The sequence below is a fragment of the Sciurus vulgaris genome (genome assembly GCF_902686455.1).
Source record: "Sciurus vulgaris genome assembly, chromosome: 15".
NCBI lineage: Eukaryota > Metazoa > Chordata > Mammalia > Rodentia > Sciuridae > Sciurus > Sciurus vulgaris.
Genome location: NC_136476.1, coordinates 15,054,127 through 15,070,475, shown reverse-complemented (window position 1 = coordinate 15,070,475; position 16,349 = coordinate 15,054,127). Strand labels below are relative to the sequence as shown.

The 16,349-nt window shown below is 37.1% G+C and overlaps 1 protein-coding gene across 1 annotated transcript in view; it reads left to right on the top strand.

Moving 5' to 3' along the window:
- The window catches only part of TMC1 (transmembrane channel like 1), a gene marked incomplete at its 5' end in the record, with an annotated part of 125,085 nt that overhangs the window by 48,513 nt on the left and 60,223 nt on the right, over positions 1–16,349 (top strand). The window contains one exon of the mRNA XM_079112144.1: positions 2,554–2,652. Within this exon, the coding sequence (XP_078968270.1) occupies positions 2,554–2,652 (99 nt within the window). The remainder of the gene's footprint in view (positions 1–2,553; positions 2,653–16,349) is intronic.

The window sequence follows — 16,349 nt, the reverse complement described above, 5'->3', positions numbered from 1 at the left end:
TATATAAAATGTTGTGTGTATGTACGCATGTGCATTTTTATGTGAAAAGGCTCATGGCTTCTCTCAGATTCTCAAGATGGTCTGGGTGCTCCAGTGTTAAGAAGCATTGCTCAAGAGGAAGGCTTCGATACCTTGTGAGTTGTATTTATTTGGCCAAGTTTGCTTTAAAAGAAACCCTTCTTAGTGTAATTCAAAGCATTCAGCTTTTCTAAACTGAAGTAACACAAAATTAGCACATTTTTTTCCCAGATGCAAAGATTACCCTATGTACATATATAATGGAGTCAGGAGGAGGTAGGGTCTTTTAGGATCAAAGTCAGAGAGGAAAACAGAGTGTTCACACTGAAAAAGAAAACAAAGCCCTGAGTTGATGTGGGAAAGAGGGACACCATGCTCCTTTGACTTTGGGGCCTTCACCTACATGAAGTTCTGGTGACTCTGACCTCTTTGGATGCTTACCATACAAAAGCTGGGTTAGGTTTTTTTTTTTTAACTTATAAAGGGCCTTTTTCCATACAAGTACTTGAGAGCCAATTTGCACAACACAGCATTGGTGAAGGTCACAATTTGGCATTTGAGTGATTTTTATCCCCACACTTTAAACCAGTGACATTTCTATAGCTTGTCTATCCATTAGTATAATAATAATAGTAATAATAATAATAATAATTCTTTGCAGTCATAAAGATGAGTACATCTTTATGTAGCTTGTAATAGTGTAAAGCACTTTCACTTCCTCTACGTACTAAGACTCACAACAAATTTACGAGGTAAACTAAACTATAAAAGTTTTTCATCCCTCTCTTAGAACATGTGAAACTGAGTTAAATGATGGTTAGATAACTTAGCTAATGTTCCAGAATTATTTATTTACATATATTTTTCAATCTGTTCTGGAATTGGGACCCATGATTCTGTCTTTTGTCCCCAGATTGCATTTTAATCAACTTGTCTTATAATCCCTGTGATAATTCTGGAGCTTGTAAGACTCTCTGGCTCAGAGAAAACAGTGGACATAAATTAAAATTCTGTTTAGTTTGTTTCCCAGGTGAAAACCTTCAGGCAATGCAATGGAATATGTATATTTCATCTATTTCAAAATAATCCCAGCTTGGCTTTTGCTTGTCTCTCTAAAGAAACTGAAATTCCTCCATTCTATCATTACCTACAATGATACTACTTAGTGTCAGAGGCAGGTATAAATGGAGTTTGATCAACTGCAGTTGCTCTTTCCCCAATACCATCTGTTTCCATGTGGAGGAAATAAAAGACTGTCACTAGATCATTTGAACTCTGTGAAGCTGCCCAACACCCACTCTGTGGTGGATGGTGAATGTGTGTTCAGTGGCACATCCCCCAAGAGCCAGGGAGAATACTGCATGCTTTTTCATAGGTTTGTGGTAGATGCTGAGAAGCATTCTGTTTTTTGGGCAGTGATCGGCAACTCCTGCCTAAGAACAGAAGGGGATGAGCTCCCTGCCTGTGAATTTTACAGAACCACTAGAGAACAGGGCTGGGGATTTCTGGGCAACATGTCTGTATTGTTTGGCTGCCTTTACCCAACAGCCTCACTCAGCATGGCTCTGGGGAATTGTTCGCTTTGGCCCCAAACTTCTGTGTCCCTGGTCAAACCTGATACCTTAATTACCTATGTTCTCTGTGGCCTCTCAACTTAGCGGTGAAATGGTAGATGTAGAAAATACCTTCTATTCCGTTCAGATCAGGAAGCCCAAGGGACCAAAGAACTTCGGAGAAAGCTTGTTTGGAGGGAATGAGGAGGGACTGATTTCCTACCCTTGCCCATTAAGTTCTGTCCTCAGGGCTTCAAATCATATCCATCTTCTGTCCCCAGCTCAAGGGGAGGGAAGAGTCCCTTTCTCACAAAAAGAAATTCCTGCTGAGCAGGTCATGGGGCTGGAGGTGGTTTTTCCAGTTCTTACCAGGACCCTTTTCTTGCCCTGTCCCTGACTGCTCCCGAGGACTATTCTCTACTCACTACTGTGCTTCTCTCCTATTTGGCAGCACAAATTCAGGACAGCAACCCTGAATCAGGCATGGTGCAGATCCTATAGCCAGGATGTTCCTCCTAGGGGATACCATCAAATTACATAACTGATTTTTTTGAGGCTTCTTTTCCTTGATATGAGGGAGAGACTCTCCTTCCATCCCCACCCCTAAGGAGCGTTTTCATTTGGAGATGTGGATAGTACAGTTTTGTTAAACACTACAGTGTCCCCAAAGGCTTCCTCTCTACTTTTTAGACCTCCTCTAAATCTTTGGAGGTGGTGGACAGGCTTTTCAAAAAGTCCCCTGGTGCTGTGGTTGGCCACCCTGATGCTGGTCTACTGAACTCAGGCTATAGGGTCCTTCGAGCTTCCTTTGTTCTTAACTCTAGATTTAGTTCATTCCCAGAAAATGGGACCCCACATGGAGACCCACAGAGTCCCCATGAAAAAGTTTTAGAAGTGATTTTAAACAAAACCATTTGTGATCACATGTGTGGCTCAGATTTTGTTTCTCATTGTTAACTGCTTTCTTTGCTTCTCCATATAGTACCTCTGGGGTTTGCCATATGGCAGTTTACCTAGGAAAACAGTCCCAAGAGCTGAAGAGGCATCTGCAGCCAACTTTGGTGTGTTGTACGACTTCAATGTAAGTGTCTCCACACGACCGTGGTAGAAGGGAAACAGATTTTTCCTCATTTTTTTTTTTTTTTTTTTCCTGAAACTCCAAGACCTGTTTAACCAGGGCTGACTGGATGTCTTAAAAGAAATATACACGCCTCCTATATAAAAAAGAAAAAGCAGAAAAAGTATTTGTAAAATGTGAATAAGTTTTATAAATATGATAATATGATTAAATAGGAATATAGGTTATGGAATGAAGGTGAACTCAAAGTTCAAAGACTTGAAGCAAATATGCTTATCTATGGCTTTGGAAAAGAACAAAGGAAGAATTTGCAAATGTGCCTTTTGGAAAATCTTGTCAGATTCTTATGGAATTAGTTTTTCCACTTAATATTAACCTCTTCACTTCCTAAACAAGCCTCCTATTCAATATTTTGCAAGATTAAGGCTAAACATGAAATACTAGGAAATACCAAATTCTAATTTTAAATAATACTAAAATGGATATTGTTATCATTATACTGATGTACCAACAAGAACAACCCAATTACTACAATAGAGGCTTATTCCTGATCATTGAACAATCATTTTGGAGTATGATTCAAGTCTATGACAATGATGCAATTCCAAACTTTTTTTTTTTTTTTAAGAAAATAGTGACCAAATTAGATCTGTTTGGAAACATATGGTTGGAAAAGTTGCAAGGCAGAGATTGGGCAATTCATAATTCAGGGAATGTTTGTAGGATAGCCAATGAGAATAACATTTTTATGTAGACTATAGAATGAAAGAGGAGGGGAGAATGAGACTTTCTCTTCATAGTGTTAACATGTACATTTCACATGTTGTGATTTCTACTCAATAACCCCCTTAAATGTGAGCTTCCTAAAGAGGGGATTAGGCCTGCTGCATCCTCTTTTAGCCCCTGATCTAACCTTCACTCATTGGAGCTTTAATGAATTTGTTGACTGGCAAACCTGAGCAGGGGAAGATTTGTAGAGTCTTGAGATAAGAATTAGGGGTATCTGTTTGTCCATCAGTACCAGAACATGCAAACCCTAAGAAAGGTTCCCAGCCTCTGAAGGAGCAGAGCAAGCAGTTCATTCCTTTATATCACAGAGTAGTGTCACCTTGTCTGGCTACCCTGCATTCTGTTTATCCATTCACCACTGATGGATACTTGTATTGCTTCTAGTTTTCTAGTAGATAAGTAGGAGGGGAATGACTGAGTTAAGTGTACGTTTAACTTTTAAAGAAATGATCAGTTTTCCAGAGTGGCTGTGCCACTGACTATTCCCACAGCTGCGTTCAAGGATTGCAGTTTCTCCTCATCTTTGACATTGTATTTATTATAGCCTATCCTATTTAAATTTCAATGGTTTCTCTTTATCGTTTTAATTTACATTTTCTTTTTTACTAGATATTGACAGATTATAGTTGTAAATATTTATGGGGTACAAAGTGATGTAATGATTTTTGAATACAATGTGAAATGATTAAGTCAAGCTAATTATACTGTCCATCACTTCAAATATGTGACAATTTGGGGATGAGAGCATTTGAGATTTATTCTCTTAATGATATTGAAATGTATAGTACTGTTATTAGCTATATTCACCACTTACACAGTAAATCTAAAAAGCAACGCTCAAACTTATTCCTTCTATCTAATTGAGTTTTTGTACAGTGTGATTATCATCTCCCCATTTCCACCACCTCCCCTGCCTCTTGTTCGGACCATTCTGCTTCCTGCTTCTGTGAGTTCAAATGAGTGGACTGCACGTACCAGTGAGAACAAGTGCTGTCTTTCTGTTTGTCTTATTTCACTTAGTGGTGAACTGTGATGGCTCAGTAAGAACCTTCACCTCACAACCCCCTTCATGATGAGTATTTTTATGTGGAACTGAGTTTGACAATGTTCTCATATGTAAAGGGGAAAAAACTCATATCCACCTCAAAGAGCATTAAATAAGATGATGCATGAAAAAGCATATAGCACGGGGTGTAGAGCACATAGTAAATATTCCATTTTTTTATAAAGCCATAACTTGCCTTAAGGCAAGCAGCTATTGGGAAACAGCTGAGCTGATTGAGTCAGATAAGGCCAGATTTATAGATAAGGAAAGAAGTAAAAGTTCTTTTCTATGATATTAACTAAATACACAATAAATAAAAACATTCCGATCCCAATGAGAAATCATGGGAGGATTCAGGAAAAGGAAGGGATATGATTGTCAAACAACTCATTGAATATGGTTATTCTTACAGCGGTATTATTGCTACTTTAAGGAGTTTTATGTTATGCATGAATTTTATGAGTTAGTAATTTTAAGAGCCTTGTCTCTGGTTTTTGCAAAGATCCTACTCTAAATTTGGTAGGGAAAGAACTTGAACCATGTGAGGAATGTTCTTTTGTTATTTTTTTGTCAGAAGGAGAAATTTGGTCCATCCTGGAATAAATCAATAGAGCAGGGGTAGCAATACTTATATTAGACAACAAGGTGGGTCTGAAACTGAAGAAGTAGCTTAAGAGCTGGAATGTTATTCTGTTTATATTATAATCTAGTCATCATTCCAGTCTAACAAAGTAGTCCTTCCTATCCCTATTTTATCAAGAGACTGAGGTTTGATGGGACTGCAATTTTATCCTTAGTTCCATAGGCAGTAAATGATAGAACTAGTATTTTTACCACTTTATCTAACTCTGAAGCCTAGAACAAACTATCTCAACATATGCTGCCAAATGCCCTTGAGGTAAACATATTTTTATATTATGGATTCACAAAATAAGAAAATTTTAGAGATGGAGATGCCCTTTGAGATTTTTCATCCCATGTCCTGCGTTCTGAAAACGGGGAAACCTCTCAGAAACAAGCTCAGGGTTTTTTGGCTGAGAGGCTTCTAATCTAGGGTTCTTTACATGTACTGTATTCCATTTGTAATTTTCCTGTTATGATTTCCAACAGTATTCTCACTGACTGTGCCTGGAACATTGACTGATTGTGTAATGCTTTCTCTCTTTCAAAGGGGACAAAATTGAATAATTGAATCCCATTTTTATCTTTTATAATAAATTTTGAATTTCAAAATCAGATTCTCAAATAGAATGAGAGGGTCAGTATTTCTTCTTGCCTAAGTTCCTTACTTGATCCTCCAAACAACAACTTCAGAGAGGTGCCCACTCTATCTTATAAGATGAACTCAATATATCATCCATTATGGTGCTGTGGAGGAATCCATCACCCCAAAATGCCTAAGTTCTCTAAAAATTCACTGTTATAACTTTCAAAAAGCCCAAAGACACCAGGAAGAAAAGTTATGTTTTAAGCCCAGGGCAGACATGAACATGGTGTTAGACAGTCTGAGCCATGGATTCGTTTGTTCTAAGGTTAATATACCAACTTAACCACAGCATTCTATATAAATGTAGGTAAAGAGATGGAGAAAAAAAAGTCTGTATTTAAGTGACACTATAAGAATAGATGGAAGCATGACTTCTTGTGGTAGAGGAGAACCTATTGAATAGAAAGGGTCAGAGAAACTTGGGTGGAGGTGGGAAGGTTGTGAGGAACTATTGAACTGTTGAACTTCATCTGGGATTCTTGGAATCTTTCCAATCCTATGAAATCCCAGATCTCTGTCACCTACAAGGATGTATCACAACTCATCCAAATTCTTTTTTCCCCATAGCGTTATTGAAGTAAAATTGAGGTACAATAAAATGCACATATTTGAAGTGTGCAATTTGATTGATTTTGACATATTTGACATGTATGTATTCAATACAATCAATATAAAAAGCATTTCCATTACAGTTTTTAAAAAAATTGAAATCATGCAGACTGTGTTTCCTGGGTGATTTATTACATTTGAAATCAATCACCTTAAGAAATGTTAACCCCACTCCCACATCTTAACTACTTCGAAATTAAATGGCACACTTATAAATATCTCACAGGTCAAAGAAGAAAGCACGAGAAAAGTAAATAAAAAGTGCCTTGAACTAAGTGATAATAAAAGCTTAAATATAAGAATCTATGGGATGAAACAGAACTCAGATGAACATTTATAACTTGAAGTACTTGTGTCAGAAAGTAGTTAGAAACAAATTATTTTCAATACTAGAAAAATAAGAGTAGGAGCAGAAATATATGAAATAGGAAAGAAATAATATAGCTAAAATTGATAAAAATCAAACAAGTCTAATCAAGCAAGCTGGATCAAGAAAAAAGTGCAAGAACACAAAAATTTATATCAGTGGAAGAGCAGCTATCAAAACAACCCGACAGATGCTAAAAATATACTAATGTAATATTATAACTGTATGCCAACATATGTGGTAGCTCTCATAACATGGTCTATATTAAGAAGAATCTGGGTGCTGCTGAGAGGAAAGTGTATTTAGTCATTGATGGATGAAGTATTTTATATATGTCTGTTCAGTCTAAATGATCAGTTGTGTTTTTTAGTTCTATACCTTCTTCATTTAGTTTTTGTTTAGAGAATCTATCCAGTGATGTCAGAAGCGTGTTAAAGTTACCCAGTATTATTGTGTTGTGGTCAATTTGATTCTTGAAATTGAGAAGGGTTTGTTCCATGTACGTAGGTGCTCCATTGTTTGGGGCATAAATATTTATGATTATTATGTCTTATTAATGTATTATTATCTTAAGCAGAAGGAAATGACCTTCTTTGGTCCTTCTAATTAACTTGGGCTTTGAAGTTCACTTTATCTGATATGAGGATAGAAACCCCTGCTTGTTTACGAGATCCATGTGAATGATATGTTTTCTCATATTCTTTAACCTTCAGTCTGTGGATGTCTTTGCCTATGAGGTAAGTCTTTTGAAGACAGCACATTGTTGGGTCTTGATTTTAAATCCAATCTGCCAGTCTGTGTCTTTTAATTGATGAGTTTAGGCCATTAACATTCAATTTTATTATTGGGTTATGGTTTTTATTTCCTATCATTTTGATTTATTTCTGGTTTTTACTTTGAATTAGTTTTTCCTTTGATTGATGATTATTCTAGTATAGTTCCTCCCTTTGCTGGTTTTCCTTTTTATTGTTTATTTCTCCTTCATGAAATATTTTACTGAGAATATTTTTTAGTGCAGACTTTCTAGTTGTGAATTCTTTTAACTTTTGTTTCTCATGGAAAGTTTTTATTTCATTGTCAATTCTGAAGCTTAATTTTGCTGGGTACATTATTCATGGCTGGTATTTATTTTCTTGCAGAGCTTGGGATACATTGTTCTAAGACCTTCTAGTTCTGAGGGTCTGGGTTGAAAAATCAGCTGAGCTCAAAATTGGTTTCCCTCTAAAAGTTCCCTGCTGTTTTTCTCTGAAAGCCTTTAAAATTCTATCCTTATTTTGTATGCAAGGCATATTCATAGTAATGGTCCTTGGTGTGGGTCTGTTGTAGTTTTGTATATTCTGGGTCCTGTAAGCTTCCTGTATTTGATTTTCCATTTCATTATTTAGGTTTGGAAAATTTCTGATATTATTGTACATGACTTTCATTTGTATCTCTGAGCCTTCATCCATCCAGATAAATCTTAAATTTGGTCTTTTCAGGTTATCCCATATTTCTTGGAAGTTCTTGTCATGGTCTCCTAACATATTTTTCTCCAAGGTCAAGTTTGTTTTCAGGATTATATAATTTAACATCATTGCCTGAAACTCTGTCTTCCAAGTGATCTAGTCTCTTGGTGTTGCTTTCCATTGAATTCTTCTTTTGAAATTTATTTTTATTGTAAACAAATGGGATCCATGTTGTTTGTTTGTACATGAGGTAAAGGCATACCATTTGTGTAATCATACATCTACAAAGATAATGGTGTTCGATTCATTCTGTTATTTTTTACTCCCTGCCACCTCTGCTACCCCGCTTTTTCCTCTATAGAGTCTCTCCTTCCTCCATTCTTGCCCCTCTCCCACCCCCTCATTATGTGTCATCACCCACTTATCAGCGAGATCATTTGTCCTTTCATTTTTTGAGATTGGCTTATCTCACTTAGCATGATATTCTCCAATTTCATCCATTTGCCTGCAAATGCCATAATTTGATTATTCTTTATAGCTCAGTAATATTCCATTGTATATATGTACCACAGTTTCTTTATCCACTGAAGGGCATCTAGGTTGGTTTCACAATCTGGCTATTGTGAATTGAGCAGTTATGAACATTGATGTTGTTGTATCTCTGTGGTATGCTGATTTTAAGTCCTTTGGGTATAGGCCAAGGAGTGGGATAGCTGGGTCAAATGGTGGTTCCATTCCAAGCTTTCTGGGGAATCTCCATACTGCTTTCCAGAGTGGCTGCACTAATTTGCAACCCCACCAGCAATTTATGAGTGTACCTTTTCCCCCACATCCTTGCCAACACTTATTGTTGCTTGTATTCTTGTTAATCACCATTCTAATTGGGGTGAGATAGAATCTTAGGGTAGTTTTGATTTGCATTTCTCTCATTACTAGAGATGTTGAACAGTTTTTCATATATCTGTTGATTGCTTGTAGAAGTGTGAAATGTCTGGTCATTTCCTTAGCACATTTGTTGATTGGATTATTTGTATTCTTGGTGTAGAGTTTTTGAGTTCTTTATATATTCTGGAAGTTAGTGCTTTATCTAAAGTACGAATAGCAAAGATTTTCTCCCACTCTGTAGGTTCTCTCTTCACATTGCTGATAGTTTTCTTTGCTGAGAGAAAGCTTTTTAGTTTGAATCTATCCCAGTTATTGATTCTTGCTTTTATTTCTTGTGCTATGGGCTTCATGTTAAGGAAGTCTGATCCTAAGCCGACATGTTGAAGATTTTGACCTATCTTTTCTTCTATAAGGTGCAGGGTCTCTGGTCTGATTCTGAGGTCCTTGATCCATTTTGAGTTGATTTTTGTGCAGGGTGAGAGATAGGGGCTTAGTTTCATTCTCTGCATATGGATTTCCAGTTTTCCCAGCACCATTTGTTGAAGAGGCTATCTTTTCTCCATTGCATATTTTTGGCACCTTTGTCTGGTATGAGAAAATTGTATTTATTTGGGTTTTTGTCCATGACCTCTATTCTGTACCATTGATCTACCTGTCTATTTTGGTGCCAATACCATGCCGTTTTTGTTACTATTGCTTTGTAGTATAGCTTAAGTTATGTTATTGTGATACCTCCTGTTGCTTTAGTTATTTGGGGTTTCTTATTCTTCCAGATGAATTTCATGATTTCTTGCTCTATTTCTGTAAGGTACATCATTGGGATTTTAATTGGAATTGCATTGAATCTGTATAGCACTTTAGGTAGTATGGCCATTTTGACAATATTAATTCTGCCTATCCAAGAACATGGGAGATCTTTCCATCTTCTAAGGTCTTCCTCAATTTCTTTCTTCAATGTTTTGAAGTTTTCATTGTAGAGATCTTTTTCCTCTTTGGTTAGATTGATTCCCAAGTATTTTTTTTTTTTTTTTTTTTTGAAGCTATTGCAAATGGAATCATTTTCCTCATTTCCCTTTCAGATGTTTCATCGCTTGTGTATAAAAATGCTTTAGATTTATGTGTGTTGATTTTATAGTCTGCTATTTTGCTGAATTCTTTGATGAGGTCTAGAAGTTTTCTGGAGGAGTTTTTTGGATCCTGTAAATATAGAATCATGTCATCAGCAAATAATGACAGCTTAAGTTCCTCTTTTTCTATTCAGATCCCTTTAATTTCTTTAGTCTGCCTAATTGCTCTTGCTAGAGTTTTGAGGACAATGTTGAATAGAAGTGGTGAAAGAGGACATCCCTGTTTTGTTCCTATTTTTAAAGGGAATGGTTTCAGTTTTTCTTCATTAAAAATGATGTTGGCCATGGGCTTAGCATAAATAGTCTTTACAATGTTCAGGTATGTTCCTACTATCCCTCTTTTTTCTAGTGTTTTGAGCATGAAGGGGTGTTGTATTTTGTTGAATGCTTTTTCTGCGTCAATTGAAATAGCCATATGATTCTTATCCTTAAGTCTATTGACATGATGGATTACATTTATTGATTTACGGATGCTAAACCATCCTTGCATTCCAGGGATGAACCCCACTTGATCGTGGTGCACGATTTTCTTAATATATTTTTGGATACGGTTTGCCAATATTTTGTTAAGGATCTTTGCATCTATATTCATCAAGAATATTGGTCTAAAATTTTCTTTCCTTGATGTGTGTTTTCCTGGTTTGGGTATGAGGGTGATATTAGCTTCATAGAATGAGTTTGGTAGGGTACCTGTCTTTTCTATTTCCTGGAATACTTTGAGAAGTATTGGAATGAGTTCTTCTTTGAAGGTGTTGTAGAACTCGGTTGAGAATCTGTCTGGTCCTGGGCTTTTCTTGGATGGTAGGTTTTTAATGGCTTCTTCTATTTCATTGCTTGATATTGATCTGTTTAAATTGTCTATGTCCTCCTGGTTCACCTTGGGAGGAGCATATGTCTCTAGAAATTTGTAAATGTCTTCAGTAGTTTCTATTTTGTTGGAATACAGATTTTCAAAGTAGCTTCTCATTATGTTCTGTATCTCAGTGGTGTCTGTTGTGATATTTATTTTTTCATCACGAATTTTAGTAATTTGAGTTTTCTCTCTCCTCTTTGTTAGTGTGGCTAAGGGTTTGTCTATTTTGTTTACTTTTTCAAAGAACCAACTTTTTGTTTTTCAATTTTTTGAATTGTTTCTTTTGTTTCAATTTCATTGATTTCAGCTCTGATTTTAATTATTTCCTGTCTTCTACTCCTTTTGCTGTTTTTCTGTTCTTCTTTTTCTAGGGCTTTGAGCTGTAATGTTAGGTCATTTAGTTGTTGGCTTTTTATTCTTCTCTTGAATACACTCCATGCAATCAATTTTCCTCTTATTATTGCTTTCATAGTGTCCCAGAGATTCTGATATGTTGTATCATCATTCTCATTGACCTCTAAGAATTTATATCTCCTCCCTGATATTTTCTGTTATCCATGTTTCATTTAATAGCACATTATTTATTCTCCAGGTGTTGGAATAATTTCTGGTTTTTTTATTTTGTCATTGATTTCTACTCTCAGTCCATTATGGTCTGATAGAACACAAGGCAGTATCTCTTTTTTTTTTTTTTTTTTTTTTTTTTTGCATTTCCTAAGGGCTGCTTTTTGGCATAACATGTGGTTTATTTTCATGAAGGTTCCATGTGCTGCTGAGAAGAAAGTGAATTCACTCGTCGATGCATGGAATATTCTATATATGTCTATTAAGTCTAGGTTATTGACTGTGTTATTGAGTTCTATGGTTTCTTTGGTTGGTTTTTGTTTGGAAGATCTATCTATCTATCTAGTGACAGTGGTGTGTTAAAGTCACCCAGAATTATTGTGTTGTGGTCTATTTGATTTCTGAAATTGAGAAGGATTTGTTTGATGTACAGGATGCACCATTGTTTGGGGCATAAATATTTACTATCGTTATGTCTTCCTGATTTAGGTTCCCTTAAGCAGTATGAAATGTCCTTCTTTAACCCTTCTGACTACCTTTGGTTTGAAGTCACTTTTCTGATATAAGGATGGAAACCCCCGCTTTTTTACTGAGTCCATGTGCATGGTAGGTTTTTTTTCCCATCCTTTCACCTTTAGTCTGTGGATGTCTTTTTATATGAGATGAGTCTCTTGCAGGCAGCATATTGTTGGGTCATTCTTTTTAATCCATTCTTCCAGACTTTGTCTTTTGATTGATGAGTTTAGGCCATTAACATTCAGGGTTATTATTGAGATATTATTTGTATTTCCAGTCATTTGGGCTTATTTTTGGTTTTTAACTTGTCTTGGTTTCTCCTTTGAGTGTGTTTTTCTCTAAGGTAGTTCCTCCCTTTGCTAACCTACATTGTTGTTTTTCATTTCCTCCTCATGGAATATTTTGTTGAGAATAATGTGTAGCGCAGGCTTTCTACCTGTAAATTCTTTTAACTTTTGTTTATCATGGAAGGATTTTTATTTTATCTTCAAATCTGAAGGTTAGTTTTGCTGGGTATAGGATTCTTAGTTGCAACCGTGTTCTTTCAGAGCTTGAAATATGTTGTTCCAGGCCCTTCTAGCTTTTAGAGTCTGGGTTGAGAAGTCTGCTGCTATCCGTTTTGGTTTCCCCCTATATGTAATCTGATGCTTTTCTCTCGTGGCCTTCAAAATCCTATTTTTATTTTGAATGATGGGCATTTTCATTATAATGTGCCTTGGTGTGGATCTGTTGTGATTTTGTGCATTTGGTGTTCTGTAAGCCTTTTGTATTGATTTTCCATTTCATTCTTCAGGTTTGAGAAATTTTCTGATGTTATTTCATTGAATAGGTTGTTCATTCCTTTAGTTTGTATCTCTGAGCCTTCCTCAATCCCAATAATTCTTAAATTTTGTCTTTTCATGATGTCCCATAGTTCTTGGAGATTCTGTTCATGATTTCTTACCATCTTCTCTGTTTGGCCAACTTTATTTTCAAGAATAAATATTTTGTCTTCATTGTCTGAGGTTCTGTCTTCCAAGTGGTCTAGTCTTTTGGTGATGCTTTCCATTGAGTTTTTTATTTGGTTTATTGTTTCCTTCATTTCAAGGATTTCCATTTTTTTTTTTAATCTCTATCTCTTTGTTGAAATGATCTTTTGCTTCCTCAGTTGCTCTTTCAACTGCTTATTGGTATTATCATTCATTGCCTGCATTTGCTCTCTTATCTCATCCTTTGCTTCGTGAATCATCTTAATCATGTATAATCTGAAGTCCTTTTCTGACATTTCTTCTACCATACTGTCATTGGATTCTATTAATATGAATCTAGATTTCTTTGGATATTTTTCTTCCCTTGTTTTTTCATGTTGTTCATGTATCTTCCCCTCTAGCAGTGCAGATCTGGGGTATTGCACATTCCCCCCTATAGGCTTATAGTGGCCCTATAGGTTTCCAAAACCTTTTCATTAAGGGGAGATCAATATTAGCAGTGTCCAATTCAGACACTATGCAATCCTGGACCAAATAGCCCCTGTGAGGAAATTAACAATATTGTCATAATAAACAGAATGAGTTCAAATATTATCTTCAGTATATATAACAAACAGATTTGCAATAAGGTCTGCAGTTTCTAATGGAGGGCAAAGAGGATGCAGAGCAATGTAGGATGTAGCTGTTAATGGGATAAGAAAAGAATATACAGAAGTTCTAGATAATAGAAAGGGAGAGTATAATCAAAAGAAATTAGATGTTAGCATGCAAAAAGGGAGAAAGAGACTCTGAGGGAACAGGTATACAAAAGGAAAAGAGAGCAAGAAAAGTAAAGAAATAAAAACTTAAAATTGTTCAATAAGGAGAAAAAAGAAAATCTACACTAACAGTCGTAAAGTATTCAAACTTCCCAGTCTTCAGTAGCCTGATGCATAAGAGGTACCTGACAATGAGCTTCAGGTCTCCAGCATGCATCTCAGGATGGAATTTGCCCCACCTAAAGATCGGAGATTCCACCTCCAGGATTATCCAAGATGGCCACTCTGGCTTCCAAATCTATTGGCAAAGGGGGAGCTGCAGCTCGGGGTGTGGACGTGGTCAGTTGGAGGTCCTGGAGGCTGGGTGTGGTTGGTCAGGCAGGGGTCCTGGAGACCCCTGTTTGGTGTTTGGTGTGGTTGCGGGATCCCGGAGGCTGGGTGCAATCAGTCAGTCTGGGTTCCCGGTGATAGGGCACAGTCAGTTGTTCTGGGGGTACTGGTGGCAGGGAGCAGTCAGTAGATGTGAGGGCCCGGGAGGCAGGGAGTGATTGGTGATGCAGAGGGATCCTGGAGACAGGGCTCAGTCAGTCCAGCCAGGGGTCCTGCAGGGCCTGGCTGTTGTCTCAAAATGGCAGCAGTCACGTGTAACCAAACCTGCAGGTACTGTGACAGTGAACTTCCAGGCAACAGTAGGCAGCTGGCACTCCACTGGTGGTGGGCGATCAGTTTGCTGAATGTTGTTGGACAATCAGGAGGTGAATCTTGTGTGGTGGGTGATGGATAGGTGTAAGGCAGGCGATGGACAGGCAAGAGGCAGGCAAATGGCGGATTATAGGCACCTGACAGTGAGCAATCTGCATTCAAAAAAGGCATCAATATGCTGGCAGACTGCAGGTGATCACAGAAGACAAACTGGGTAATCAGCAGGGGATTGATAAACTGCCTCACCAAGAAACAGATATCCTCTGCTTGAAACCTGAGTTACAGAGCAACAAGGATGCAGCCTCCCTCTAGTCCGCCATCTTGGATCTCCCTCCATTGAATTCTTAATTTGGTTTATTGTTTCCTTCATTTTGAGGATTTCCAATTGATTTTTTTTCCAGAATCTTTGTCTCTTTACTGATGTGATCCTTCACTTCCTGTACTTTCTTTCTGATTTTACTCCCTACATCATTCTTTACTTTGCAGATCAGTTTGACTATGTGCACTCTAAACTACTACTCTGACATTTTTTCCACCATGGTGTCATTAGATTCTGTTATTGAAGTATCTTGGTTTGTTTGGGGTTATTTGTTCCCTTGCTTTTTCATGTTATTCTTGTGTTTACCCATATTGAAGTATGGATCCAAGGTACCGTGTGAACTTGCAGTATCCCTGAAGGTTTCTAGTACCTCACAGCTTAGAGAGAGACAAATAATAACCACCAATGCAAACAATATACAGCATTAAACCAAATCGTTCCTACTATGACATCTATAATGCTAATTGTCACAATAAACAAAAATGATATGATTAATTATTGCCCACAGTAATAACTGTTAAGTTTGCAAAAGGGTTTACAATTTTCAATGGTCCTCTTGGAGAACAGAAGTGATATAGGATGTGATGTGATATAGGAGGAGGAGAGAAGATTAAGGTAAAAAATTAAAGGAAGAGTGAAAGCAAGAATAATAGAAATTGGCTGTTAGCAGAAGAAAAGAGAGAAAGAGAATCAGAGAAACAGATATGTGAGAGAAAAAAATATATAAATTAAAAATTTTTAAAAATGAATACAAAACAAAATTGAAATATACTAATCAAATATCCTTATCCTCAAAATATTGATCTGTGAAAAACAATTGGCTTCAAAAATGCTAAAATTGAGAAAAAAGAAATATGATTATGTACAAATTCCATGAACCATTAAGGTCACAATGAAACAGAGAAAAGAAATAAGGAAAAAAAAGATCTCTATAAAAACAAAGACTTGTGTCTGTTGGAGTTTGAAAGATTCTCAATTTCTCTTCTCACCAATGTTGGGTGGGAGTGCTGGGGTGAGAGAAATAATCCCGTAGGCGAATTCCTAGACGTGGGGGATTTAATCTTAAGTGGGCACCAGGCTCTTTGCTGAATGCCAGTTGGTATGGAGACTTTAAATCAGTGCACCACCAGGGCCCAGCAACTGCCAGTTCGCACTGAAAGACTGCAACCCAGGGATCTCCGGTGGGTTGACTTATGTGGTTGAGGAACCAATTCTTAGTCAACTACAGTCTTTGTCTTAGTCTCCTGTAGTCTCCTGGCTTCCTGGTCTCAGGTTAAGTCCTCCAACTCAATCTCTTCTGCCCCAGTTCTTTCAAATTCCTGGCCAGGCACATTTTTCCCAAGCAGCTGGGTTGGAGGGGAAGGGGTAGAGCCAGTTGGGTTTCCATGATCAGTAGTCCCATGTTTAAAAGTTTCTACACATTTGATTTTCTCCTGGTCCCTTAGGCACACTCTATGTCATGTAGTGTGGGTTTTCCAGGCCTGTG